Here is a 25,544-nt window from a genome sequence, read left to right on the forward strand (position 1 = left end):
TGGGCCGATCAATCTCATAATTTGTATGGAACTCACTTGTGCAAACGAAAATAAAATTCCTATTTTAAGAATTATTACAATTCTCATGAAAAAATGAATTCCAAATATTCAAGGTGAAACCTGCCTTATTTTATGACTGCAGCATATCAAATAATTGAACATTAAATTGATTTTTTTTGCATCTCACTAGAGATAGCAAATCATCCACCATCAGCAAATGAGGTACAAATTTAAATGTTTCCACATTTCATTGGCAAAGCATTAAATATCACAGTGAGCACTGGTAACAGCTCAGCAGGCACATAAAATCCATGTAACTCCTCAAGACAAGAAGTTGCAATACAACACCTAGTGACAAAATTGAAGTAAGTTAACAGCAACACTGGTATTCAGTGGTCTTGAACGGCAATTAGCTTGATCAGTGGACAGTGAAGAAGGTTTTTAAAGCTTTTGGAGGGATCAGAACCAGCTGGAAAAGTGAGCTGAAAATGGCAAATAGAATTTAATGCAGACAAGTGCAAGGTGTTGCATTTTGGAAGGACAAACCAAATAAGAACATACACAGTGAATGGCAGGGCACTGAGGTGTGCAGTACATAGGAAGTAGGAACAGGAGTAGGCCAAAAATGGCCCATCGAGCCTTCTCCGCCATTCAATACGATCATGGCTGATCTAATTTATGACCTAACTCCTGCCTTCTCCCCATATCCCCTAATTCCTCTATCATGTAAAAATTTATCGAACCGAATTTTAAATATGTTTAATGAGGCAGCCTCAACCACTTCCCTGGTTAGAGAATTCCAAACATTCACTACTCTCTGGGAAAAACTATTTTTCCTCATCTCTGTCTTAAATCTACTGCCCTGAATCTTGAGACTGTGTTCTCTCGTTTTAGTTTCCCCGGCCAGCTCAAAAAACAAAGGGATCCCGGAATACAGATACATAATTCCCTGAAAGTGGTGTAACAGGAGAAAAAAGGGCTGCTATCCTACCTAGGAACTTAAGAGTGTGATCTTCCAGCATCTTTATGGCAAGTTCATATCATTGTAGTGGGGCATATTTGGCCATGTTTTAGATTTCCAAAACCACACGATCAGTATACAATTTGCAGAAGCAGGAACTATTGTTTTTTCCGGCTCAAAGAGAACACTGTGGAGGTTATGGGAACCTGGGAGTTCTGGAAAGAGAACAGAGATGTCTTCAAACATATCCACCTGAGGAGGAGGGGCTGGTGGTCTTAAAGCATATAAATGATCTGAGCCTGACTAAGTCTATCCTGGGATACCGGCAGTGATATTTGTATTCTCATTAGCCATGGTCAGATTCCAGAATGCTGAACGATGACTTCTGTTGTCTCTTAGATTCAAAATGGCTGCAAAGACAAGACAGGAAACAATGTTCTAGTGAGCCTAACATCAATGATGAAGGGGATTTTGAGGAACGGGATGTACCTGCATTTGGTAAGGCAAGGACTGATTATGGATATTCAGCATGGATTTGCGTCAGTTTTGCAAACTGTGTCTCACAAGCTTTATAGAAATTTTATTGAAGAGGTGACCAAGGGAGATGTGGAGGGTAGGGCAGTAGATATTGACTACATGGATTTTAACAAGGCTTTTGACAAGGTTTTGCATGGTGGACTAGTTGGAAAGTTATATTGCACGGAATCTAAAGCAGTGGTTCTCAACCTTTTTCTTTCCACTCATATATCACTTTAAGAGGTTGAGAATCACTGCTCTAGACCTAATTGTTACTGAAATATTTTGCTTGAGAAAAATTGCAATTGGTGCATTTCCTTTGGAGTTATGAAACTGTGCATATAACAAGTCAATTGGGTATGATTAAAACAGTGGTTTTCAAACTTTTTCTTTCCATCCACATAACACCTTAAGCAATCCTTTACACAGGACACAGAGCACCTATAGCATAGGGATTACTTAAAGTGGTTTGTGAATAGAAAGAAAAAGGTTGAGAATCACTGATCTAGAGTGAGTTAGAAGGTTAGTTTTACAGACTGGAGGCCTTTAAACAGTGGTGCACCACAGAGATCAGTGTTGGGTCCACTGTTATTTGTCATCTACTGAGACCATTCAGAGGAGAATATAGTTGGCATGGCAAGTTTACAGATTGCAACAAAATTGGTGAAATAGTGTCAATCTTGTAGATTAAATACATTTTAAAAAATTTAGACAGCATGGTAACAGGCCATTTCCATCTACGTCCATGCCGCCCAATTTACACCTAATTAACCTACACCCCTAGTAAGTTTTAAAGGGTGGGAGGAAACTAATACCCCTGGGAAAAACTCACGAATATACAGGGAAAATGTACAAACATCTTACAGACATCATGGGGATTCGAACCCCAGTCCCAATCATTGGCTCTGTAAAAGCATTGCGCTGTTACCCCAATTGTGTTGCCCCTGAGATTAACCGGGGAAGTGGGTGAAGGACCAACACAGATGGAATTTCAGCGACTCAAGTAAGAGATGTTGCATTTGGTAAGGGCAGATGGTCTTGTGTAGTAAATGGTGGGGCCTAGGAGAGTACTGTAGAACAGAGAGACCAAGGGATGCCGTACGAGGTGACACTGGTAAACTTGTGTTGCTGAAGGCATTTGGCACACTTGCCTTCATCAGTCAAAGCAGAGTATAAATGATGGGGCGTCATATTACAACTGTACAAGACATTGTGGAGACCACATAAAGTACAGGTACTGCCTACCTAGAAAAAAGATATTAAACTACAAAGGGTACAGAAAGATTCACAAGAGCGTTACTTGGATTTGAAGCGTTGAGTTATTATATGTGGCTGGAGCTGTTTTCCCTGGAGTGCAGGAGGCTGGGCTCATGGAAGTTTATAAAATCATGAGGGACATATACAAGGTGTATGGTAATAGTCATTTAGGTAGTCCAGAACTAGATTTAAGGCGAGAGAGGAAAGATTTAAAGAGGATCTGAGGAGAATGTGTATCCACAAATAGAGTGGTGGGTAAATGGAATGAGTTGCCAGAGGAGAGGTAGAAGCAGGGACAATTACAGATATAAAAGGCAGCGAACATGGTGCAAATGCAGGCCTGCTCAGGTGGCCAATGTGGTCGCCATAACGGTTTGGGTACAGTGCCGGTTTCCACGTTGTATGGCTTTATGAGATCTCTAACTAAAAACTGCACAAAGTCTCCCCTGGGAAAGGTGATCTCAAACAGGGAAATGGTAGGGCAGGGAAAGGCTTGCATTCTAGTGACTCCAATAAAAATTGGCCATGCGTTATTTCCAGAAGACTATAAAGAATGATTTTCTGCAACCTGAAAACACATTATCTGTGGACATAGCAAAGATGCAAGATGAAAAATAAATTCTGATTTATTTACTTTCTTCCACCACTGCACCCTGTCCCCTCCCCCAAAATTCTGAGCAAGCGCTTTTTAATCTGGGCCTCAAATTTTTGGGTCATAGTTTATTGCAGCAACATGAATGAGTAGAGGAGCCTCACAAATACTGGCTAATGTTGTTGGTGCATCACACTGTCACTGACCCAGCATTGTAGACAGCAATCCTGAATTGATGCTGTTCACGAAGATGTCAATCATTGTTCCAGAACACGTTCTCCCTTGTGTGCTAAAATAATGGCAGCACTGCCGTAGACTTGGGAGAGCAGCGAGTGAAGTCCAAGCGCTCTCTCGCAGGGTCAAACCTTCCTGTCCGACTACTGTTGGCTGTGTACAGGCTTTAAACAGCCTGATAAAGGAGCTGATGGTGGTTTATTTTAAAATCCTGCGATTGAGGGGTCTGGGCCCAAGATGGCAATGCCCATATTTGGCAGCGATTGAGGGATTGCAGACTCCAGAGAAGCAGAGGACTGGCACAGGGCACCATAAAATGAGACCACCGCACACTCCACGTTTGATGAGAAGACCCACGGGGCAGTTACCACAGCAGCGGTCATGAGGGACTCTGCAGCCTTATGGCAGACTATAAGCAGTTTCATGTAATATTACACAGGTTTTATTACATGACAAAAAAGGAATCTTGAATCATATCCCAATGTTCATGCCCAACACATCACTGGACCTCATGGGAACTATTGCTCAGACTGCCACATTTTATAAATTGAAAGCAGACTTCTAAAAAAGCTCTATTAGAGCATGACATCAGAACTGTTCCACAATTTAAGCCATTAAAACTCAATTAACAAAAAAGCAGTGTTATGAGAGTTTCGCTGGTTTGCTTTGTGAGATCCCTCTGATACTGACCATCCAGTCATATGAAAAAGTTTCTCCTTATTTACTCCAGTAAAATAGCTCTCTATTTTGAACACCACTATTAAAGTGCACTCTAACTGTCCCCACTCAAAGGAAAATAACATGCAGCTTCTTTCTGCTGTCGATACAAGAAAAAGGCCTCATACTGGATTCTGTAAATGTCTGTACCCACCTCAAATCCTTCACAGCCTTCCTAAATGCCAGGCCTAGATTTGATTACATCTGGGTTTCAACCAACAAATTATAAAGTTTTAATATTATATCTTTCCAACATAGTCTATTACTTATGAACACCAGAACCCAGTCAGATAGCTCTCATATCTCTGTCCCTACATGTTAAAGTTAGTGATCTCTTCATTACTATCCCAATTAATCATATTACACCTCTCCACGTCAATACATAATTTCCTGCCCAATATACATTGCACTGGGCATCTATTCTCATCACAGCTACATGAGAGAACTTCCTGGTCATCTGCAAAATTGATGTGACCAGCCACACAAAGATTGTAATACATAACAATACCTGTGATCCCATCAGGACAATCCCCTGGGAAACAGCACTGGATGTCTCCCTATAGAGCAGTGGTTCTCAGCCTATTTTTCCATTCACATACCACCTTTAGTAATCCCTTACTAACCACAGAGCACCTATGGCAATAGAAGGTAGTATGTGAGTAGGAAAAAAGGTTGAGAACCACTACAATAGCGTTTAAGAGTCTCCTTGACGGATGCATGAATATACAGGGATTAAGGGATATGTGCCATATGAATGTGGCAGAATTTTCAGCTGAAGGGCGAGTTCCTGTATGTTCTGTGAACAAAGACTGACTGACATCCCTGGTCGCCTGTGCGGAGAATTTCAAAGATTTGCACTCTTAACGAAGAATATCCTCCCTGCCTGATAGTTGATTGAAAGTGGCAGAATTCTACAGCATGGAAATAGGCCTCTCAGCCCACCTTGTCCATGCCCACCAAGCTATTTCCCATTCCTCTAAACCTTTCCAATCTACGAACCTGTCTACATTACAATTGTCACCACTTCCTCTGGCAGCTTGTTCCACTCCCCCCCCCCCCCCCCCCCCAAGGTGTGAAGAACGCGCCCCTTGGGTCCCCTTTAAATCCTTCCCCTCTGGTTTTAGGTTCACGATCTTCCACCACCACCCTCTCCTTTTCTGTTCCTTTGCCAATTTTTAATGACGACACCAAAAGCCTTCGTTTTTTTCCCCTAATGCAATCACGCAGTAAAAAGCCTCGCCTCCCACCCCCCCCCCCCTCCCTCACCTTGGAGGCGCGTGTGACCCAGGATATCACCACAGCACCCCTGCCTGATGATTCAATCGGACCAGAACCCCACTGGGCCAAGGTGTGTGACTTACCATGTATTCCACGATCTTGTCATGCAGAATGGATTCAGCGTCCATTATTCCACAGCCTCAGAAAGACAGTGCGGGGAAACCCAGTTTCCTCTCCACAAACAGAAAGAGGAAGAAGCCTCTCTCCTTCATTAATCACACCGCCCTTCAACCCCCTTTTCTCAGTGTCGCTGCCTTAGAGACATAGGTTATGTATATTTAAAAAAAAACAATTTTTTCTCATTCCACCCTCCCTCCCTCTCTCCCCCCTTGTCAGGCTGTCACCCACATGATCACACCCGGGAGAGGGGAGCATCTGATTCTCGCCTCCACCTCTTGCCTCCCCCCCCCCGCCCCCGATGTCGAGGCCTTGGTCTCGGTACTCCTACCCTCTGCCTTGCTCTAGTCACCCGTCCCCTCCCTACTCTCCCCACCCCACAATGAGGGCGTCCCGCCCCGCCGCCTTCCTCCTTCACCCTGGGCACAGACAGGACGCCAGGCAGTCCAAGCAACTCCCCTTCCCCCCGCCGCCGGGACCGGACGTCGCTCCTTCCACCCGCCCCCCTCCTCAGTGTCGGAACCAAGGCGACCTCTGACCCCGCGGGCCGCAGCCGCGCCCTCTGACCCCGCGGGCCGCTGCACGCATGCTCCCCTCACCTCTCCCCTCACGGACACCGAATACCTCTCCTCGCATCCACACTCGGGGTTTTATTCAGTAAGAAAAATTAAATGTGACTGACCCCCCCCCACCCCCGCCACCTCACTACGCGGCGGAAGTGCGGCGGCGACAACATGGCAGGCAGCGGCCTCGGAGCTTTGGTGAGGCTGACTTTCCTACTCCTCGCACCGGCGGCCCGCGTTCACGTTCTCGGGAGGCCGAAATCCGGAGCAAAACAGGCTCCGGTAGTGGGGCCTGGTGTCCAATCCCCTCCACAGAGGCATCAGGGACTCCAGTAGTGAGGCCTGGTGTCCAATCCCCTCCACAGAGGGATCAGGGACTCCAGTAGTTGGGGCCTGGTGTCCAATCCCCTCCACAGAGGCATCAGGGACTCCGGTAGTGGGGCCTGGTGTCCATTCCCCAACACAGAGGGATCAGGGACTCCAGTAGTGGGGCCTGGTGTACAATCCCCAACACAGAGGGATCAGGTACTCCGGCAGTGGGGCCTGGTGTCCAATCCCCTCCACAGAGGGATTACGGACTCCGGTAGTGGGGCCTGGTGTCCAATCCACAACACAGAGGGATCAGGTACTCCGGCAGTGGGTCCTGGTGTCCAATCCCCAACACAGAGGGATCAGGTACTCGGGCAGTGGGGCCTGTTGTCCAATCCACTCCACAGAGGCATCAGGGACTCCGGTCGTGGGGCCTGGTGTCCAATCCCCAACACAGAGGGATCAGGGACTCCAGTAGTGGGGCCTGGTGTCCAATCCCCAACACAGAGGGATCAGGTACTCTGGCAGTGGGGTCTGGTGTCCAATCCCCTCCACAGAGGCATCAGGGACTCCGGTAGTGGAGCCTGGTGTCCAATCCCCTCCACAGAGGGATCAGGGACTCCGGTAGTGGGGCCTGCGGTCCAATCCCCTCCACAGAGGTATCATGGACTCCGGCAGTGGGTCCTGGTGTCCAATCCCCTCCACAGAGGAATCAGGGACTCCGGTAGTGGGGCCTGGTGTCCAATCTCCAACACAGAGGGATCAGGTACTCCGGTAGTCGGGCCTGGTGTCCAATCCCCAACACAGAGGGATCAGGGACTCCGACAGTGGGGCCTGGTGTCCAATCCCCTCCACAGAGTGATCACAGACTCCAGTAATTGGGGCCTGGTGTCCATTCCCCTCCACAGAGGCATCAGGGACTCCTGTAGTGGGGCCTGGTATCCAATCCCCCTCCACAGAGGGATCAGGAACTCCGGTTTGTGGGCCTGGTGTCCAATTCCCCTCCACAGAGGGATCATGGACTCCGGTAGTGTGGCTTGGTGTCCAATCCGCTCCACAGAGGGATCAGGAACTCCAGTAGTGGGGCCTGGTGTCCAATCCCCTCCACAGAGGCATCATGGACTCTGGTAGTGGGGCCTGGTGTCCAATCCCCAACACAGAGGGATCAGGGACTCCGGTAGTGGGGCCTGGTGTCCAATCCCCTCCACAGAGGGATCTGGAACTTCGGTAATGGGGCCTGGTGTCCAATCCCCTCCGCAGAGGGATCAGGGACTCCGGTAGTGGGACCTGGTGTCCAATCCCCCTCGACAGAGGGATCTGGAACTTCGGTAATGAAGCCTGGTGTCCAATCCCCTCCACAGAGGCATCACGGACTCCAGTAGTTGGGGCCTGGTGTCCAATCCCCTCCACAGAGGCATCACGGACTCCAGTAGTTGGGGCCTGGTGTCCAATCCACTCCACAGAGGCATCATGGACTCCGGTAGTGGGGCCTGGTGTCCAATCACCTCCACAGAAGCAACAGACTGTTGGTGTGTGGCCTGGTGTCGTTTCCCCTCTGCAAGGGCGACGTGGGCATCTGGATTGAGGACGGGTGGCCTGGTGACCAATCCCCTCCACAGAGGTGACAAAAGCTCCTCGAGTAAAATACTTGAGATATTCAGCAGTTCAGCCAGTATTGACAATGAATATTCGTTTCCTGTTTAATCCCTGCTTGTTGATTATTTCTCGCAGTTGCTGTTTTGAATGTTCACAATTCGCAGAGATGAATGAGGTTAGTTTTGGTAGAGGTATACAAAATTATAAGGGGTGTTGGGAGAGTAAATGTTAGCAGGCTTTTCTCCAGAAGGTAGATGAGATACAAACCAGAGGACATGGATTAAATTTGAAATGGGAAAAGTTTAGGGGGTACTTCACACTGAGAGTGGTGGGAATGTGGAACGAGCTGCTAATTGAAATAGTGATTACATGCTCAGTTTTAACATCTAAGAACAATTTGGACAGATTAGTGTATGGGTGCAGATCAGTGGGTCTCCGCCAGGGGTGGGCAACTTTTTAATTTTTAATTTTGACATACAGCATGATATCAAGCCATTACAGTCCATTGAGTAAATACCAGGGGTGTAGGTTAATTGGGTGGCACAAATTCATGGGCCAAAATGGCCTGTTATTGTGCTGTATGTCTAAATTAAAAGGTCGGCCACCCCAGGTCTTTTTAAATTCTTTTTATTTGTTTTAAACAATACAAATTTAAAAATACAATGAAAATCCATTATACATGGCGATTGAACAATCGGTACATCAACAAAAGTATATAAATTGAAAAACACATCCATAAATCATAGTCTGGGTAGTATATTATATTCAAACCAAAGAGAAAAAAGGAGGAAAAAATCCCCTGATCTAGGCAGTTTGGCACAGAGTAGAAGGCCTGTTTCTGAAGTATTGTTCTATGGTTCTATTTTAACTTTGAGAAAATGTTGCCATGATGTTATGAATGCCATTGCTTTTTAAAACCATCCTTGGATTTGTGGTCTCAATAGCCACTTTCAGGTGTTCTGATACATTAGGCGCCTGCAGGCGCGGCTAGAGGAGTTCAGCTAGCACGTTTAGGTGGTCACGGAATGGATGGCTTTCTGGCACCTAAACATGCCAGCTGACTGCTGGCCATCTAGCAGTAAAAGCCGGCTACTCCGGACAGGTGCCGAGTCCCGCTCACGCTGACCTCACGTCATAGCAGCGCGTCAAAGCAAGTTTGACAAACAGCTCAGGCATGACTTGACTCCCGCTGCCGGTTCCCCCCCCCCCCACCCTCACCCGCCCGACTCCCGCTGCTGGTCTCCTCGCCCACCCGACTCCCACTGCAGGTTCCCCCCATCCTCGCCTGCCCGAGACCCGCTGGTGCTCTCCCCCCCCACCTTCGCCCGCCTGAGTCCCACTGGCGCTCTCGCTTTGCCCACCCGATTTTCGCTTCTCCCCCCCCAAACCCTCACCCGCCCAGCTTCCATTGCCGGTTTCCCCCTCCCACCCTCGCCTGCCCGACTCCCGATGTTGCTGCTGGTTTCCCTCGCCCGCCCGACTCCCGTTGCCAGTTTCCCCCTCCCACCCTCCCCCGCCCGACTCCTGATGCCGGTTCCCCCCCACCCTTGCCCGCCAGAGTCCCTTTGAAACTGCCTGTTTCCCCCCTCCCACCCTCGCCCGCCCGACTCCCGTTGCTGTTGCCGGTTCCCCCCACCCTCGCCTGCCCGACTCCCGTTGCCGCTCTCCCTTCCCCCCCCCACCCCTGAAGCAGGAGTCAGGCGGGCAAGGGTGGGGGTGGAGAATGGCAGCGGGAGTCGTGTGGATGAGGGGGGAGTATGCCAGCAGCGGCAATGGGAGTCGGGTGGGAGAGGGGAACCAGCAGCGGCAGTCAGGCGGGCGAGGGTGGGTGGGGTAAACCGGCAACGGGAGTTGGGAGGGTGATGGTGGGGTGGGGGGGTAGACCGGGCGGGCGAGGGGAGACTGGCAGCGAGAGTCGGGGGCGGGGACCAGTAGCAGCAGCGGGAGTTGGGCGGGCGAGGGTTGGGGGGGGGGGGGTGCGTAGACCAGCAGCGGGAGAGGGTGCAAAATAAAATTTGAAGTCGTCTACTTTAGTCTGGCTTCCTTGTTTCAGGAGTCGATGGCTGACAATGTCATCGCAACGTCATCAGCCCGCCCCCTGGCAGCCCGACCGTTTTCAGCTGCCACAATCGATACTCCGAGCAGGATAGTTATACCTCTCGGAGAAGGGTTAGGTGAGTAACCCTCATGGCCGGCTTTTCTGGTTTCAGATGGCCACCCAAAGGCCACACAGGAGTATTCTGTGCGGCTTTACAGTCGGGCTTGTGGTCACCTGAAAGCGGCTTTTGTGATTAAAATCTATTTAGTGTTTGTTGCTGTGTTCAGTAGGTCAGTCATGGTCACTCTGTTTCAATTCTGAACCCTTTATAAAAATAGGAAGTTGCCTATAAATGGAGAAGGAAGCTAAGGTGTGGCAGGGGGAGAGACTGTTATGGGGGAAGTAAAGAATAGATGAAAACAATGAAATCTGATGGGGAGATTTCTTAAAATGTGAAAAATCAATTTCATGCTGTTAGGTTTAAGGCTGTCTGGAGGAATATTTGTGTTGACCCTCAAGTTTTCATTTGGCCTCACCCTGACAGTGGATGAGGCCAAGGAGAGGCATGTCTCTGAGGGAATGGTTGGGAGAGTTGAAATGGTTGGCTACAAGGAGTTCAAGTTTAGACCAACAAACAGCATGGGTGTTTGGAGAAGTGGACATCCAATCTATGATTCCTTTCACCAATGTAGAAAAGGCCATACCAAGGACAATGAATGTGGTGGATCAGATTGGATGATGTGCAGGTAAAGCTCTGTCTCACCTGGAAGGTCTGCTCATGACCCTGGATAAAAGTTGGTGGTGGGGGGGGTGATGTTGAGAATGCAGGGACAATTTTGCACTTTTCGCTATTACTGTGGAAAGAGCATAGTGGTAGATCAAAAGAGACACTTTCTGCATTGGAGGCTTGTACTAAATATTGTGCTCTTTCATCTTATAAATTGTTTGGAGGTGCTCCACAGGAATGTAATCAGATGAAAATTAATTTTGAGCTTTCCTGGAAAGAAGTTGGAATGTAACAAAATGCTGAGAAGAAAAGTAGCATAAATATAGGAATTAATAAATCTTTAAATTCTTTATAAAATTCAGATGAAAATCCATCTTCTGCAGATTTATTACCCTTATCTTTACCCCAGTAAATGGGGCATTAAGTTTTCTGTTTTTTCCAAACTTAATCTAGGCAATATTATCAGTGATTAAATAATTGTTTATTTTATTTTTTTAATCCCTTAAAGACTCTGAACTATATTATTTCAACTAAAATATTAACTTATTTCTTGAGGCTTATACGTAACTACATTGGTATATTTTTAAAATTGCATTAATTATTCTTGAAGCCTGCTCTGCCTTTAATTGTCAAGCTAACATTTTATGTGACTTCTCAAGTAGTTCATAATATCTTTGTTTCGTTCTTATAATTGCTTTCTCAGTTCTATAAGTTTGTAATGGATTATACTGGAGTTTTTTATTGATCAACTGTCTACGCTTATTTTCGGAGGTAAGATTTTGAAGGTCATTTTCCAAAACTATAATTTCTCTTTCTAATTGGTCTACCTTTCATGTATTCCTTTTTAATTTTAGAAATGCAACTTATAATTTGACCTCTTAAATATGCCTTTAAGGTATCCCAAATAATAAATTTATCATTTACCAAATTCAAATTTGTATCACAAAATATCCAAATTTGTGATCAAATAAACTCTCAAAAATATTTTCAACAACAAATTCAACCTCCATCTGTATATCGACTTCTCCTTATCAGCCATTTCCATTGTTATTTACAAAGGTGAATGATCAGATAAAATCCTCGGTTTATAATCCGTTTCAAGGATCTTAACTTGCATTTGAGCCAAAATCAAAAATAAATCAATTCTCGAGTAGAAGTCAAATAAAATTAATAATCTTTTTCTCTCGAATGAATCCTACTCCATAAATCTATTAATTTAAATTTCTCATCAAAACCAATGTAGATTTAGCTGCTTATGTTCTCATTGTTGCTTGGGTAGACTTATCGAACAATGGATCTAAACAAAAATTAAAATGACCTATTAAAATATTTTCATGAGCCTCTGCTAAAATTGAGAAATCTGTCTTTGATAAATTTCTTATGGTCAACATTCGGAGTGTACAAATTCAAAAAAGTCCACATTTCTGAAAATATTTGACAATGTACTATTACATATCTCCCTGCTGGGTCTATCACATTTTGAACTTTGATCGGAAGGTTCTTTTTTCTATCGAAATTGCCACACCTCTTGCCTTAGAGTTAATCGAAGATGACATTACATATCCCACCCAATCCCTTTTTAATTTCAAATGTTATTTTTCAGTTAAATGTGTTTCTTGAAGAAAAATTTCTTAATATACATTAATACTTTTTGTAATGTATGTGAATAATAGATGAGATTGTGTGGGGGGAAATTGGTAGGTTACAGACAATTTGAAAATTGGTGGATGGAAAGAGTAGACAGTTCATATCTATCTCACAAGGGAGAAGAGTCCTTGAAGAAAGGCTCAAGCGTGAACATTGGTATGTACAATGCCCTCCATAATGTTTGGAATATAAATTTTTTTCCTTTATTTGTCCCTGTGCTCCACATTTTAAAATTTGTAATTAAAACAATTCATATTCGCACCAGATTTTATTCAAGGTTATTTGTATACGTTTTGGTTTGACCATGTAGAAATTACAGCACTTTTTATATATATAGTCCCCTCATTTCAGGACACCATAATTAAAAAAAAAACCAGACATATAGCACTGTAACAGTCCAATTCGGCCCTACGAGTCTGTGCTGCCCAATTTACACCTCATTACTCAGGTATGTTTAATTGCTTCATTGGTGCAGGTACAAGAGAGCTAGGCTTGCTTCTAACTTTTTCATCACCTGCAGATGCCATTTTTCAACGTGAGGACCAAGTTGCGCCAATGAAAGTCAAATAAGCCATTATGAGGGACAAGTCTTCTGTGGACGGTAGTCATTGACATATCCACACCTTCTTCCTGAAGAGTCCTTCTGATCTGTCGGTCATATGTTTGGGGATTTTTCTTCATGTTGAAAATTCTGTCATCGACAGTGGAGATCTTCCTTGGAATCCCATTCTCTTTGTGATTACTGAGCTCACCAGCATGCTCTTTCTTCTCAATGATGTTCTATAGTTGATTTTGGTAATTCTAAGTTTTGGGCTATGTTTCTTATTGTTTTAGTTTTGTTTTTCGTAATAGCTTTTTTGACTTTCATTTGCACAACCCTTTGAAAAATGGCAACTACAGACTCCAAAGATGATCAAAAGCTTAAAAGCAAGCCTAACTCACTTGCAAGCCTACCTGCATCAATGAAGCAACTAAACATACCTGAATACTCACAAACACCAGTGAAGCCAAATGTCCCAAACATTACAGTGCCTTGAAATGAGGGGACCATGTAAAAAGTGCTGTAATTTTTACATGGTCATACCAAAATGTACACAAATAACCTTGAATAAAATCTGGAATGTGTACTTTAATTACATGTCAATTGTTTGATTACAAATTTAAAACTGTGGAACACAGGGGCAAATAATGGAAAGAAGTGTCTTTGTCCCACATTATGGAGGGCACTGTATAAGTTGCTATATAAGTACGCCGTTTCACATGGTGAGTTTCTCCAGCATTGTTTTTATTTCAACTCAACTACAGAACATAGATTTAAAGTGAGACAAGAGAAATTTAAGTAAGATCTGTTTTTCACTCAGGATATTGGTTCTATGGAATGAGCCGGCAGAGGAAGTAGTGGAGATAATTCAATGTTTAAAAGGCGTTTGGATATTCTAATTGGAATGGAAAGGTGCAGAAGGATGTGAGCCTAAAGCAGGCAATGAATCATGGTTAAAATGGACGAGATTAGTCAACAGGACCTGTTTCTGTGCTATGATACTGATGGCTCTATCTCTGCTTTCCCAAACAAACTTGTTACTTTCTCTCCCAGTCCTGATTAAGGATCTGATATTTTAACTGTTTCCTGATTTCCAGCATCTGCAGTTTCATTTGATTGTCGTTTATATTATTGGTGCTTATTAGTGTTTTGTAATCTCTGCTAACTGAAGTATTCACAGTTGATGGAACTTGGAGCATCCATATGAAACTTTTGACCCAGGTGCATTTTTGTGACAATGAATCCACAAGACAACTTTGTCTAAACAGTAGAAGTCTTCCTTCCAGCATTTCACTCCTGACTACCCTATGTAAATTATCTGATCATAAACACAATTCCATTGTGCAGTTCTGATCAAACACAAATAACATTGAACATGACAGATCTGTACAGGCCCTTCGGCCCTTGATGTTGTGCTGACATGTATACTCACACAAACATAAAGAAACCCTTCTGACTTGATAACCCTCTATTTTTCTTTCATCCATGTGTCTTAAGAGTTTCCTGCATGCCCCTTATGTTTCAGCCTTCGCCACCACCACTGGAAAGGTATTCAAGGCACCCACAACTCTGTGTATTAAACAAAAACTTACCCCCAATGTCTCCCCTAAACTTCCCTCCCTTCACTTATACAAATATCGTTTGGCTTTTGCTATTCCCCCCGCCCTGTGCTGGCTGTCTGTGCCTCTCATAATCTTGTTGACCTCTATAAAGTCACTTCTCATCCTTCTTCCTCCAAAGAAGGAAGCGCTAGGTCTGCTAATCTTTAGGCTGTTGAGTTTCCTGCAATATAATATTGAGTATGACTCCAGGGTGTGAAGGGCAGTACAGCAATAATTCAAAGCTCTGGGTATAGATTTGGGCAACTCGTGTCCTGACAAACCACCTCTCAAATCAATGAGGGACTGCTTAGCCCTTGTATTGATGAGTTGCTTGTGTTTACAGAGTTGTTTCTTCAATGTAACCTTGGCTACAGAGGGTGATCCTTCCTGTTTTCAGAATAATGCAGGGCAATGTGATCCTGGTCAAAGTGCCAGGACTGCAGGGATAAATTGGCTGATTCTAAATGAAGATGTGATACAAATAGAAATCAAGTACAGTGCAACTCAATTATCCAAAATGATCAGGACTGGGCCTATTTTGTAAAAATGTTTTTTTCGGAGAACTGGTCATTTCTTTTAAAAAACGGCCCAGAAGCAGTAGCATTCATTTGTAACAGTGTTTAAACAACAAGGGATGGCTTTTTAATCATTAAAATAATGTTTAATTCTCACCAAAAGATGCTGGCCGCTGCCGATCACTGACACTCCCCACTGAGGTGCCCGTGCTGTCGCTGGCAGCCTAAGGTCTCAGGTCAGTTCGGCTCTTGACAAAATTTTGGATAAATGAGGATTTTGGAGAATCTGGTTTAGGTTAATTGGAGTTGTACTGTAAATGGATTGTCAGTTTTCAAAATACTCCCAAGATGTGGAACAAGTACCATCAAAAGGACAGGCTGAACCAACTAGAAAATCATTGGGATTTTCTTCAGCCTGACCCGTCACCCATTTGACCACCTTGGGGACATGGCCTGACCATTGTCTGTTTCTGTCTCTTGTTCAGGGCAGTGCTGAATTGATGTCAGCAGCACAGGCACTTTCTCTGCCAGCGGATGCTTATGGGAATGATGTGAGTATTGGATCCTTTTGCTCTTGTATCAGAGAGGGTTGTAGCATCTGCAAAGTTGTCCCTGTATCCCATGGTGCCGTGGGATAATGGATGCACTCATTTTCCACACTTTCACAGATTCCAGAAATGTTTCCACAGGTTGTAAGGTTACAGATAAAACCCCAGAAGAACTGGGAGTGTTTGAACTATCAGCAAAAGACCAGGAGAGACTTAAGTGCAGGAATCTATAGTCAAGAGGTGGTAACAGGGTACTGAGGGGGGGGGGGGGGGGGGGGGGGGAAATAGGGTTGAGTTGAGTTGGTGTGGATTTATGAAAGGAGATTTTATCATCACATTGTTCCTAGCTATAGGAGGAATAAAATGTTGCAAAGGGTACAGATGAGGTTTATGAGGTTGATACCAGGATTAGAGAGTTTTAAATTTAAATTTTAGATGTAGACATGCATCATGGTATCAAGTCCTTTTGTCCCACGAGCCTGTGCTGCCCCAATTACACCAATTGACCTAAAACCCATGGAACATTTTGAAAGGTGGGAGAAAACCAGAGCACCCAGAGGAAACCTATGCAGACATGTGGAGAACGTTCAAACTTCTGACAGACAGTGCCTGATTTGAATCCTGTTGCTGTAGAAGCAACTGCTAACTGCTACACTAACCGTGCTGCCGAAGTTGAGTTATTACAAGAGAATGGAAAATTAGGTCTGTTTTCTTTAGAGTTTAGAAGGTTGAGAGGGGGTCTTATTAAGGTCAATAAAATCCCAAGGGACAGTGATAAAGTGAACAGCAATGGTCTGCTTTTTAGAGTCTGAGCGGCAGTGTTTACATGCTCTAATGGTTAAACAGCTAATGGAAGTTAATCCTTAGTGTTGGTAAATAGCAAAAAGCACAAAAGGTGATCATGATAGAGAAACTAATCTGCAAGGGGAGGGCATAGTTAAATAAGGAGGAGAATTGGATTGACTCCTGGAGCTAGCATGGACTTGATTGGCTGAATAGCTTCTGTCATAAGTTTAAAATTATTCTACAAGGGTTGCCCTGTCAACCAGCTGTAACAATAGGGTGGCAGAGAAACCAATACATACCAGTGACTTTTGACTCAGGGAATGATTACTTTGTTTTCTTGATTCCAACAAATGAAAAAGCAAGTTGTGAGGGAAGGTTATGTACATCTTAAATGATGGTTGATGAAGGAGATGCTGAGAAGTGTGAGGTATGAGAGTTTGCATTATAAAGTATAGGTGCAGTGAAATTCTTGCTGCAATCGCACAAGGAACCTTAAGTACAACAATATAAATTAAGCGACCTCAGTGTACTGTGAGACAGTAAGAAATAATAAGTCAAAGGATCGATCGATATGCATAGTTGCAGTTAGTGCAAAAATGGAATTACAGTAGGGCAGAGTGATTGTTTGGTGGCTCCAGAGTAGGTTGTGTTAGGGTAGAACATGGAGATTCAAGAGGCTGATAGCTGTTTGGGGGAGGTGAGGAGGGGTAATCCTAAAGGGTCCAGAGTTCAGACCTTCCGCTTGAAGGAAGCGGCAAGAGTTCGTGACTAGGGTTATGGAGATACTTTGTTGTTGGCTCTCTTCCTGAGGCAGCTCTTCACAATGGATGGAAGATCAATGCCCATGATGGATTTGGTTAGGTTTGCCATTTTCTGCAGCCTTGAGTGTTCTTGGGCACCGTCAACCAGTCTGTTCACATACCACAGCACACCTGCAGCAGTTCAACACAGTATTTGATTACATGAAAAATCTTCTCTGACTTCTTCAATTAGGATCAGTGTACACACTTCCCAGGTGATTCTGTGCTGGCTCCAGGAGAGCTCCTCTGGTATATGGCCCCTCAGGAACCCGCCCCACTGCTGCTCTGCCAATGGATGTATTCAGGCTTGTGATCACTCGGCCTTCTGTTCCCAAAATCCACAATAACAGTAGTGAGAATGCTGAACAACCATAGAAACTGCTCGCACTAAATATTCAAGATTCTCATCTTCACAAAACAATATTTATTTATATATTGAATACTTGTCCTGCATATGTATTGTGTATTTTGTCCAGTTGTGCCTGCGTGATTTGCACCGAGGACCGGAGAACACTGTTTCATCGAGTTGTGCTTGTGCAATCAAATGACAATAAACTTGACTTGATCTGCTTCAAATTCCATTCCAAGACAGATTTGTGAAGTCCACTTATTAGACTTGTGGTTTAGTTTCTTTGAGCAGTTATGATGGATGTAAATCTTCAGTGGAATGGTATACAGTGTTTGTGAGATCCACAGTGATTGAAGACAATTCTGTTGACATTGTAATAGCTTTATCTAAAAGCTTCCTGTGCAAATGTGGTCACTGGGAAATGCACCAATCTCCAAGAGATCTGAAAATTGTAACTATGGACATCAGATTATAGCCTTCACTTCTCAAACTGTGAAACACTCCAGATGAGGGAGTGCAGACCCCAATCAATGCAGGTCAGCAACATTACCTCATCCGCACTGACTATCAACATGGGCACCCCAAGGCTGCATGCTTAGTCCCCTGCTCTATTTCCTTTGTACTTATCTAAGCTAGGCTCACAACACATTGAATAAATTCACTTAATACACCACTGCTGTTGACTGAATACTGGGAGTCGAAGAGTCAGAATACCAGATGGAGATAGAGAATCTGGTTGGATGGTGTCAGAACAACAAATTTGCTCTCAACGTCACCAAGACCATGGAGCTTATTGATTTTAGGGAGGCAGAGAGGGTGAGGACCTTGAGAGTTCCCATGCGACCTCTCTTAGAGACAGTACATGGAGGGAACCATGAAGAAGGTACACCAATACTTTCTAAGAAGCCCAAGGAGGTTTGGCATGTTGTCGAATATGGTGTCAAACGTACATCGTTGCACTGTGGAAAGTAAACTGACTGGTTTGACAATACAAGTGCCCAGAAATGCAGAAGGTTACAAATGCTTCGAGGTCCATCATAGTCTCTGACATCACGCTCATTAAATGCATCCAAGTGACGTGCTGCCTCAAGAAGGCCAACGTAATAAAGACCCCGGTCACAACCTCTTCTTGGGCTGAAAGTACATACAGAATAAACAAGGTATTTGAGAATAAGAAATGCAAAAGGACCCTCAAGGATATCAGGAAGGCTAAAAAAAAAGAGGTTGCTTTGACAGACAAGATGAAGAAAAATAGCAAGGGTTTCTACAGATATATTAAGAGCAAAACAATAGCCGGTGATAAAATTGGTCCTTGTGAAGGTAGTTTGGGGAGGGGGGTAAATTGATCTGAAATACATTTTTTTTTGCATCAGTATTTACTCAGGAAATGGTCAGGGTATAGAAGTGAACAAAACAGCAAAGGGGCCATCAACCAATACAGATTATACAGAAGGAGGTGCTTGCTGTTTTGAGGCAAATAGGGTGGACAAATTCCCAAAACTTGACAAGATATTCTCTCTGACCTTGCGGGAGTCTAGTTCAGAAATTACAAGGGTCCGAGCAGATGTATTTAAAATGTCCTTGGCTATGGGGGAAAGAGCTAGTGTTAAATGTTGTTGTCCCTTGGCTCTAAGAATCTGGGGAATTGTAGGCTGGTAAGCCGGAAATCAGTAGTAAGAAGTCTGATTTATGTACTTGGATAGACGGTCTGAATATCCAACATGGCTTTGTATCCAAACCCATTTCAAATTTTTAAGGTTACTAGGAAAGTTGACGAAGGAAAGGCCTTGCATGTTACATGGACTTGAATAAGACCTGTGACAAGGTCTGCGAGGGAGGTTGATCAAGACGGTTCAGTCACTCAATATTCAGGATGAGGTAGACATTGGTTTTGTGGGAGAAGCCAGAGAGTGGTAGTTGTAGATTGCCTCTTTGACTGGAGTATCAGTGCTGAGTCAATTTATTGTTTATTATCCAGATTGTTGATATAGATGACAATTATGGTTTTTGGACTGCAGGCATGAAATGGCACAATCAATGAATTTTGCCACTACACAGGCAGTATAAAAAGGAATGTGCTTGAATTTTGAGTCAATTCCTGCACCACGATTTATCCTGCAGGACTCCTACTTTTTGGGAAGCCTGCAGTCTAAATCATACCACAAAACTCACCTCATGAATTTGACGTCCAGCAGGTGATTTGCGATGATGCACACAGCATGCAACAACTAACGCGGGTATTTGACTGCTGATACTGGTAGTCAGACTATTTCAATCAGCCACAATGTCTGGAACAAAGCACTGGACTGCTGCAGACATCAGTGACCTCCTCAGCATCCGTGTTGAGGATGAAATTGATAGTTACCTGCATGGCACATCTAAGGATGTGCCAACATTGGACATGAAGCATCAGATATTAGTTTCAGACAAAGGCCACGTTGCTCCATGTATAATGAGTGCGCACAGGAACTTGCAGTTTAAAAAGGCATGCATTGTAAATGACCACAAGGTGAGTAATTGTGTTAATTTTTTTCAGGGATTTCCTGTCACTGCAGTCTAAAAACCATAAAGGAGGTAAATTGGATCAGCAAATTTGCAAATGACACAAATATTGGGTATTTAGTGGACAGCAAGGCAGGCTCTTGAAGTTTGCAGCAGGGTCTTGTCCAGCCTGGAAAATGTGGGCTGCAAAGAGGCAGATAAGATTCAATGCAGGTGTTGCACTTTGGGAGGACGAAGCAGGGTAGGACATGCATGGTAAACGGAAAGGCACTGAGAAGTGCAGAAGAACAGGGATCTGGGAATAGAGATAGATAATTTCTTGAAAGGTTCATGTAGAGCTTTTGGCACATTGTCCTTCATAAATCAAATATTGAGAAGAGGAGTTGAGATGTTGAAGCTGAAGAAGGTGCTCAAATTTGGAGTATTATGTGCAGTGGCATACAGGAAGGATATCAATAAGATTGAAAGTGTGCAGAGAAAATTTGCAAGCATGTTGCTGGGTCTTGAGCTCAGTCTTTGGGAAAGGTGAATATATTATGACTATTCCCTGGAGTGTCAGTGGTTTTCAAAATTTCAAAACATACAGTCGATGTAAGTTAATTGGGTGGCACAGACTTGCGGGCTGAAGTGGCCTTTTACAGTGCTGTATGTCTAAACATTTGGAGAGGTTTTTGATAAGGTAAATGCAAGCAGGCTTTTTCCAATGAGGTTGGGAAAGACCAGAACAAGAGGACATTGGGTAAGAGTGAAATTTTGAAGTTTGATATGGGTGGGGGGGGGGGAGGGGAGACTTCTTTGCCCAGATGGTGTTCAGAGTATGGAAGGAGCTGCCAGTGGAAGTGGTGGATGTGGTTTCAACAGTTAAGAGAAGATTGGATAGAATAAACAATTAGGTACACACTAGATAGGCAGAAAAGCCTGTTTCTGTGTTGTCGTATTCTGTCGTTTGAAGCCTAAAGTTCAGCTCCTTAAGGTTCAAGAAAGATTTTTCCAACACCTATAAAGCTCTTGAACTTTACTACTCTGGCACCACAAACTATTCCTACACTACTGAAATGCTTCTTGCATTAATGTAATTGTGAAAATTTATTATCTATATTTAATTTGATATCTCTACAATATATGGTTAGTGGTCTTGAATCTTTTTTTAAAAACAAAGTAGCTGTTCATCTGCAGCAAGAAAACAAATTGGGCATATGTAGTTCGCGCGTGACAATAACATTTAACAATTTGTCTTCCCATTTTGTAGACAAACGTTGAAATGATGTGGGCTATTAAAGCCTATCAACATGCTGAAATTTATTTCAATGTAAGTATGTTATTTTGAATATTTTTAATTGGGTATCTTTCTGTATCAGTGTCACCTGTGACACACAAGGCTTTGAGGACAGATTTCCCCTGTCACTCTGCAATGGTGCTATCACTAGAACCATTTTCTGCATTTGTTGGAGTTTAATGATCAAAAGTAAATCCAGAACAGTGCAACTTGAAATCATCAGAAATTGCCTTCTCCATTTCAGACCTTTCAGGTGATGTAGAATGGATTTCTTCGCCTGTGGTCTGACTTGGTTTGAGCAATATGGCAGATCCTGTAGCTTTGTTGTTGCTTGAACTCTGGAATGATTCCATATTTGAAAGTAGACTCCTGAATTCTCCAGTTATCAGAGGTGGAGTGGAAAAGATCACTGACTATGTATTTATTCTGAGAGTCCACAGAATATTTCAGTATCTATGGGAATTGAGTTATTTTTGACAAGGCATCTCTGGGCAAGGAGACCAATCCTAACAGTGTGTCATCATGAAGAAATAGCTAGTTGAACATTGTCTGTCAGATTTGATGTAGGTTCCCTTGCATCCAGAATTATGTATCTTGAACTTGAGCTGATTCAGTAGTTCATTTGACAAGTTGTTGGGAATCATGAAGCTCTCTTCTGGAAGAGATTCCTTTTCATCATAAAGGGGAAACTTTATGCTAAAATTATGCCCCCTACCCTTATACCAGAAGAAACATTTTCTCAGTGTCTACCATTACAATTTCTGAATCTTGTTTTAATACAATCAACTCTTCCTTCTAAACTTCAATGAGCAATCCTTGAGTAGAACAGTTCACCACAGGAATTGCAGCGCGAGCGATGAGGTAAGTATTTATTGGGAAGACATTGCAGATAGGAGCAGGGATGTCATGGAAAACTGCAGAAGGTGCTGGTGAGGCTGCACTATTGTCAATTTGGATCATCCAGATTTTATTCATAAGAATGTGGCTGGGATTGGAAAGTTTAAATTACAATGAGATAGTGGATAGTCTGGGATTTTTTATGGAAGATGGAAGGTGGAGAGGCCGAGATGAAACTTTTATCCCCCTGACAAGGTGAAGTCCAACAATCAGAAGGCATAGATTTAAGGTGAGATGGAAATGTGTTTGAATGAAATGATGGAAAGTGAGTGAAGACCACGTCTTCACTTCAGTAGTGTCTCCTATGATGGAATTTCTAGTAACATCTGCTCTTTCCAAAGCTCATTTCGTCAGTTGACCCAAGGTACCTTAGACTGACAAAAGAAGATGATATGATCTACAGGGAATTCAGAACGCACTTCGGTAGTATGAAAGTTGACGTTCTGGATCCAGACCAGCTGAAGTCGGAGACTGCAAAACTTGTAAGTTTCTTCTGCATTCATACAGAATGCAGGTGGGGACTGCCGCGCCCAATCACTTTAAGCAAAGCACCTTGAGTTTCACATTGAAGAGGATGCAGTTCAAGAATCATGGGTGGTTGTGCAGAAAATCTGAGCCATTGTCAGCTTTGCAAATTGGCTATGGTGGAAGACAGTTGGGCTTTTGGCTAAGGCAATGTATGTGGAGCAAACTTCAGATCTAAAGTAGTCACTCTGAACAGGGCCCATATGGACCCCCCATCCCCTCCCCCCCCCCCCCCAAGGGCCAGAGCACATTTAAGGGGAGGGCCACCATGGACTGAAATCCTTAATAAGGAGGGTCCCCAAGGTGTACAAAGGCCAGGCAAAAAGTATGGACTTGACTGCTTCACAGGGAAGGGGACCATAGCCAAATTCAGGAGCAGGTAACCTTTTTTAAAAAAAACCCTCAAATTCCACCTTAAATATTCACTATGCCATAAGTGCTCTGTGATTATTAAGGGATTGCTTAAGGTGGTATTTGAGTGGGAAGGGAAGGTTGAGAATCACTGATCGAGACCCAATTGTTACTGAAATATTTGGCTTGAGGAAAATTGTCATTGGCCCATTTCCTTTGGAGTTAAGAAACCATGCACATAACGAGTCAATGAGGGACAATTAAAACAGTGTTTTTCAAACTTTTTCTTTCCATTCACATACCACCCGAAGTAATTCTTACTAATCACAGAGAACCTATGGCATAGGGATTACTTAAATTATTTGTTAAAAATTAGACATTCAGCAGTGTAAGAAGCCAATTCAGCCCCTATGAGTTCATGCCACCCAAATTACACCCCATTGACCTGCAACCCAGTACATTTTTTTGGAAGGAGGAAACCCATGCAGACGGGAAGAATGCACCAATTCCTTACAGACAGCGTGGGGTTTGAATCCCAGGGTCACTAGCCCTGTAAAAGTGTTGTGCCAACTGTGCCACCCTTAAGGTGGCATGGGAGTGGAAAGAAAGTTTGAAAACCACTGGTCTAAACAATTTCAGATGCCAGACATAACAAATAATCTCCATGATAGTACAGAGGACAGTTTGTTCCCGCCTCCTAATGGCTCTATTGAAATAGGTGTAAGGCTGGCTGATGTCCTATTTCAGGCCTGGCGTCCATTCTGCCTGCAGTTTGAAACTCTGGTGGAAGATTTCAACTATGGAACACTTCTCCGCTTGGATTGTACAAAGGATTATACAGAGGAAAACACCATATTTGGTAAGTACTGAAGGAGGGGAGGTGGGGAGGGGTTGGGGGTGGGAGGAAAGGAACAAAATTTTCTTACTTTTCAATTTACTTTTAGCCACCAGAATCCAGTTCCTTGCCATTGAAGTCACACGCAACCGTGAAGGTTTCAATTCTCCACTTTTCCTTCATTCAGTTCATTCTGCTCACGCCAACCACAAAGGATGCATGGCTGATGTGGCCACGTAGATTTCTCCCCTCTGCCTTTCTTCCATCTCTGCACGTTGTCCTGTCATTTACATCAAAATCTCCACCAGACTGCAAACAAGATGTGTCGGTCACAGCACACTGCCTCCTTTTACTCTGGCATCTACAGTTTTCCTGAGGGACCATGATTGAGGACACCAGCAATCGCACAAGCATGCGAGGTCTCAGAGGTTGACCTCGTATCTTCGATCCATCAGCGCAAGTCTAGGATCAAATGCTTCAGAGGGAGAGGGCAACTCACCAAGACCTCGGCACTTCATGCCCTGCTCATCTGTTGACCACAATGCAGACACTTCATTTCAGTACAAACCATTGACGTTTTATTTGCAGCCTCAACACTTACATTTGATGCAGCAGCAGGACATTCGTACATAACAACCAGCTACCTGATCACGCAGCCATTTGGAAACCTCTCATTTGAATATTCAGTTGTAAGGAACAATAAAAATATATAATCCATTGCTTTTCTTTTGAAATGTGGATATAAATGAGCTGTGCTCAACACATTACCACTGCTGGAACAATAGTTGCATCACACATTAATCCCAATCACCCTGGGAAGGTACTACCATTTGTTATTCATTTTTTTTTTAAAATGGGAATTGGGTTGTGTTGTTTCACTTCTGGTGTTTGAGTTTGATTTATAACACCCACACACATTCTGCCTCAAGGGCCACTCAGCTGAGCCTCTCGTCATCATACTCTCAACTCTAAAAAGTTCAATCACAACTTTTCTGTTTTCCTCTTTACTGATTTCATATAAACAGTTCAAAATGTCTTAAGAAAAAAATGTACAAGTTTATACAAGGCAGATGTGGGGCCAGAGGACAGGGACGCTCCCTGCCAAGATAAAAGAAGGAGGGGGTTGTGACGTCCAATCATCAGTGGGCTGGATGAGTTGCAGTGACCCATCTATCTGACTCCAAACTCACCTTCCCCCAATCCCCTCCCCACCACCCCATTCATCCTCTTGCAATTGGATGAAAGCCAATCCAGTGGGGGACAGGGAAGCAGAACTGATGTCAGCTCATCATGTCGTTGCTGTTGACACCATATGTTGAATTCTTCATCGAGTCGTTCACTTCTCTTCGAAACACAGAGAGGTTCTGCGTGAACCTGAGGAGGAGTAACAAAAGTACATCAACCATGATCCTGTCCACTTGAAGCACCCTACCTAAGTCAGCAATTTTAAATTGCCATCCTTCTAA

The 25,544-nt window shown here is 43.8% G+C and overlaps 3 protein-coding genes across 15 annotated transcripts in view; 1 reads left to right on the top strand and 2 right to left on the bottom strand.

The window, feature by feature from the left end:
- LOC138753900 (F-box/WD repeat-containing protein 1A) overlaps nucleotides 1–6,008 on the bottom strand; it is a 66,413-nt gene extending 60,405 nt beyond the window's left edge. For 2 of the 4 annotated variants that reach the window (XR_011351502.1, XM_069917438.1), the window contains exon 1: nucleotides 5,639–6,006. Coding sequence is in view for 3 of the 4 variants with exons in the window: in XM_069917438.1 (XP_069773539.1) it covers nucleotides 5,639–5,683 (45 nt within the window). In the remaining variant the exon portion in view is untranslated. Of the gene's footprint in view, nucleotides 1–5,638 lie in introns of all 4 variants that reach the window. The other 2 variants (XM_069917439.1, XM_069917440.1) reach the window with 2 other exon arrangements.
- pbdc1 (polysaccharide biosynthesis domain containing 1) lies at nucleotides 5,459–24,795 on the top strand. Of its 7 annotated transcripts, XM_069917446.1 has the most exons (9): nucleotides 6,145–6,433; nucleotides 8,276–8,315; nucleotides 10,194–10,314; nucleotides 11,609–11,676; nucleotides 15,695–15,760; nucleotides 21,444–21,503; nucleotides 22,709–22,849; nucleotides 23,991–24,102; nucleotides 24,188–24,795. In XM_069917446.1, exons 5-9 carry the CDS (start codon nucleotides 15,710–15,712, stop codon nucleotides 24,316–24,318), a joined length of 495 nt encoding a protein of 164 aa, XP_069773547.1. In that variant the 5' UTR covers nucleotides 6,145–6,433; nucleotides 8,276–8,315; nucleotides 10,194–10,314; nucleotides 11,609–11,676; nucleotides 15,695–15,709; the 3' UTR covers nucleotides 24,319–24,795. The 7 variants fall into 7 exon arrangements, with proteins under 7 accessions (XP_069773543.1, XP_069773544.1, XP_069773545.1 ...); XM_069917447.1 differs by lacking the exon at nucleotides 10,194–10,314; XM_069917445.1 differs by lacking the exon at nucleotides 11,609–11,676 and having other exon boundaries at nucleotides 6,146–6,433.
- Nucleotides 24,634–25,544, bottom strand: part of xpo7 (exportin 7) — a 116,456-nt gene continuing 115,545 nt past the window's right edge. For all 4 annotated transcript variants that reach the window (XM_069917435.1, XM_069917436.1, XM_069917434.1 and 1 more), the window contains one exon: nucleotides 24,634–25,452. In XM_069917435.1, coding sequence (XP_069773536.1) covers nucleotides 25,359–25,452 — 94 coding nt within the window. In that variant the 3' untranslated portion in view covers nucleotides 24,634–25,358. The remainder of the gene's footprint in view (nucleotides 25,453–25,544) is intronic.

This window comes from Narcine bancroftii, chromosome 2 (assembly GCF_036971445.1).
Source record: "Narcine bancroftii isolate sNarBan1 chromosome 2, sNarBan1.hap1, whole genome shotgun sequence".
Lineage (NCBI taxonomy): Eukaryota > Metazoa > Chordata > Chondrichthyes > Torpediniformes > Narcinidae > Narcine > Narcine bancroftii.